This window comes from Salmo salar, chromosome ssa04, assembly GCF_905237065.1.
Source record: "Salmo salar chromosome ssa04, Ssal_v3.1, whole genome shotgun sequence".
NCBI classification, from domain to species: domain Eukaryota; kingdom Metazoa; phylum Chordata; class Actinopteri; order Salmoniformes; family Salmonidae; genus Salmo; species Salmo salar.
The window spans coordinates 42,574,205-42,577,200 of record NC_059445.1 but is presented as its reverse complement, the minus strand read 5'-3'; the positions used below and the strand labels follow the sequence as shown (position 1 = coordinate 42,577,200).

Here is a 2,996-nt window from a genome sequence, read left to right as displayed (position 1 = left end):
ATTATTCCTAGCTGGTGGTGCCAGAGTACTCCATCCATGGGCTGTTCTGCCTGATGTTCATGTGTGCTGGAGAGTGGGTCACCCTGGGCCTAAATATCCCCCTGCTCTTCTACCATCTTTGGAGGTACACAACACAACCAACTTCCAGCATTCTATCACAAGGCTTTTTAGTTGTATCTGTTGTAAGAACACTCTCTCTCGTCAGGTTTTTCCATCGGCCAGCAGATGGGTCAGAGGTCATGTATGATCCTGTCAGTGTGATGAATGCTGACATCCTGAACTACTGTCAGAAGGAGTCTTGGTGTAAGCTGGGCTTCTACCTGCTCTCCTTCTTCTACTACCTGTACAGGTGAGGTCCTATTAATAAAGCCATCTCTCATCAGTCCAGCCGGTTCATTGGTGAATGTTGATCTGTATGAATGGGAGCCTCCCCTTCTTGCTGCACAATAACCGCTGTCAGTTGTTATTGCTTGTTATTGCTTGGCAATGTCACATTCCTTCTAACACTGGTATCCTCCTGTTCTCTTTTCTGCCTCTCTCTCTGTCCTTGACAGTATGGTCTATGCCTTGGTGAGTTTCTAAACACAGAATAGAAGACCAAGAGGAGATTGAAAGACAGAAAAAGAGAACGAGCAAGACTAAGACTGGGTGATGTCACTCACCCCTCTTTCTCACCACCCATTACTCCATCATCACAGACCATGATTTGCTCTCCTCAAATCTTTGGATGGAGGGATGAACCTTGGAGGACATTGTGAGGAAATAAGGCAAAGCAAAGAGACGTTGTTGAGCCTGTTCAAGACTGCAATCCATCGAGAAGAGGGGGAGCAGACATAGAAGAGCCACAAAGGAGGAGGAATGAAATAAAGAAGAGAAAGAGAGAACACATCTCAACTAGTATACGTGTTGCCTTGATCTGACCACATAGCAGGTCTCCTCTGTTATTCTTAGTGATACAGTCACTCAACTGTGAATTTATAAACTTTTGTGTTGCCTAAGTCCTAACGTAGATGTTGCAGATTCATATCCTTCCATTCCAATAAACCTTTTTAGAAAAGAAAATACAAAATGCACAAAACGTATTTAGTTCTTCTACCGATTTGGTATTTCGATAATTCAGTAGTTGTGGCAGATCATTTTCTGAGGATATGAATCCTATTTCGAACCAGAGTGATAGTAATTGTGTTATTCACAAATATAAAATGTATGAACTCATAAATTACATGCGATGGGCATAAGCTTCTGTGAAGGATCGTGGACACCCTGGAGCAGTGTTTGAGTCTAGGTCCATCCCAGTCAAGGCACTATCTCCCAGACCCCAGTCCCCACCCAGGGAAAACAGGCACCTTTCATTCCAACAAAACATTATTCAGGATTGAAGGGGATGTTTTGGCTCTGGGTGACTTGGTACTTGGGTGTGTAGGTATTCTGTGTTTGTCTGTTCTGTTCTAGGCAGGAAGGGCTGATTTCACCTAGACTTTCCAAAGAGCTCTGCGCTCCGTGATTCTAGATCATGGAAACCTCATTCAAGAAAAGCAATTTTAAATTCACAACAGCAGCAATGTGATCATAGCCTAGGAGAGATGATTGTACATGGGATCGTATTTCCTCTTTGGAATAATACTGTGTGACACAAGTAGCAGACAAGGATGCTGAAGATGATGCTGATAGATCGGTTTGCTAGATGACTATGTCAAGCGCAGTAAACCGTCTCACATAGAACACTACGGTTGGACTTACATTACCGTTCTCACTCAAGTGTTACAGTGAATGTTGGCAGACACTTGACTCTTGGTTCATTTCAAAGCCGTGACTTAGCTGGTGCTGACCTCATCATCATGTAACCATAGCTCTGTGTGTAGCTCATTGATAATGATCACACTGTGTGATTTTAAAATCAATAGAGAAATGGGTAATACTGGAACTTGAAAAATACTGTGTGATCATTTGTTTACCGTAAACTGACCATAATTGTAGTAATTCATTGTTTACGACAAGTCTGATAGGGTTCATGTTGGCATCTGAACACAGCGCCCTGCATTATAGTGGAGTCACTCACATTTGAGTAATGTGTCAGTATTGTTCAGCTAGGTTTCTTGTGCGAAGACATACAGTATGTTCTGTTCATCATGACAGTTCCCTCCAAAACAGGACAACAACCCTTCAACCCTGACAACAATGTGAGTAAATCACAGACAATCGCTAAAGCACAAAACGGGGGGGGGGAACTATAGCTAGGTTGACCATCAATGAATGTCATAATGCAGTTTATCAGAATGAGTTAATTAATATACAGTATATTGAAGAATAACTATTTGATACTGTCTTTTACACATCTCTCATCACTGTGTGCTATATTTGTTGGTGTGCTAGTTTGTATTCATTATAATACAATATGATATACAGTACACAAACAGCAATTCACATATTCTAATAAAATAGCAATGTGTTACAATATTATGTGGTACAACTATTATGTTACTATATACAGTACCAGTCAAAAGTTTGGACACACCTACTCATTCAAGGGTTTTTCTTTATTTTTACTATTTTCTTCATTGTGGAATAATAGTGAAGACATCAAAACTATGAAATAACACATGTGGAATCACATAGTAGCCAAAACAGGGTTAAACAAATCAAATTTGATTTTATATTTGAGATTCTTCAAAGTAGCCACCTTTTGCCTTGATGACAGTTTTGCACACTCTTGGCAGTCGCTCAACCAGCTTCATGAGGTAGTTACCTGGAATGCATTTCAATTAACAGGTGTGCCTTGTTAAAAGTTAAATTGTGGAATTTCTTTCCTTCTTAATGCATTTGAGCCAATCATTTGTGTTATGACAAGGTAGGGGTGGTATACATAAGATGGCCCTATTTGGTAAAATACCAAGTCCGTATTATGGCAAGAACAGCTCAAATAAGAAAAGAGAAACAACAGTCCATCATTACTTTGAGACATGAAGGACAGTCGATTTGGAACATTTCAAGAACTT

At 40.4% G+C, this 2,996-nt stretch overlaps 1 protein-coding gene across 1 annotated transcript in view; it reads left to right on the top strand.

The window, feature by feature from the left end:
- cnih2 (cornichon family AMPA receptor auxiliary protein 2) overlaps positions 1-2,457 on the top strand; it is a 9,097-nt gene extending 6,640 nt beyond the window's left edge. The window contains exons 5-7 of the mRNA XM_014196419.2: positions 12-124; positions 206-349; positions 555-2,457. Coding sequence (XP_014051894.1) covers positions 12-124; positions 206-349; positions 555-582 — 285 coding nt within the window. The 3' untranslated portion in view covers positions 583-2,457. The remainder of the gene's footprint in view (positions 1-11; positions 125-205; positions 350-554) is intronic.
- The last annotated feature ends 539 nt before the right edge of the window (positions 2,458-2,996 follow it).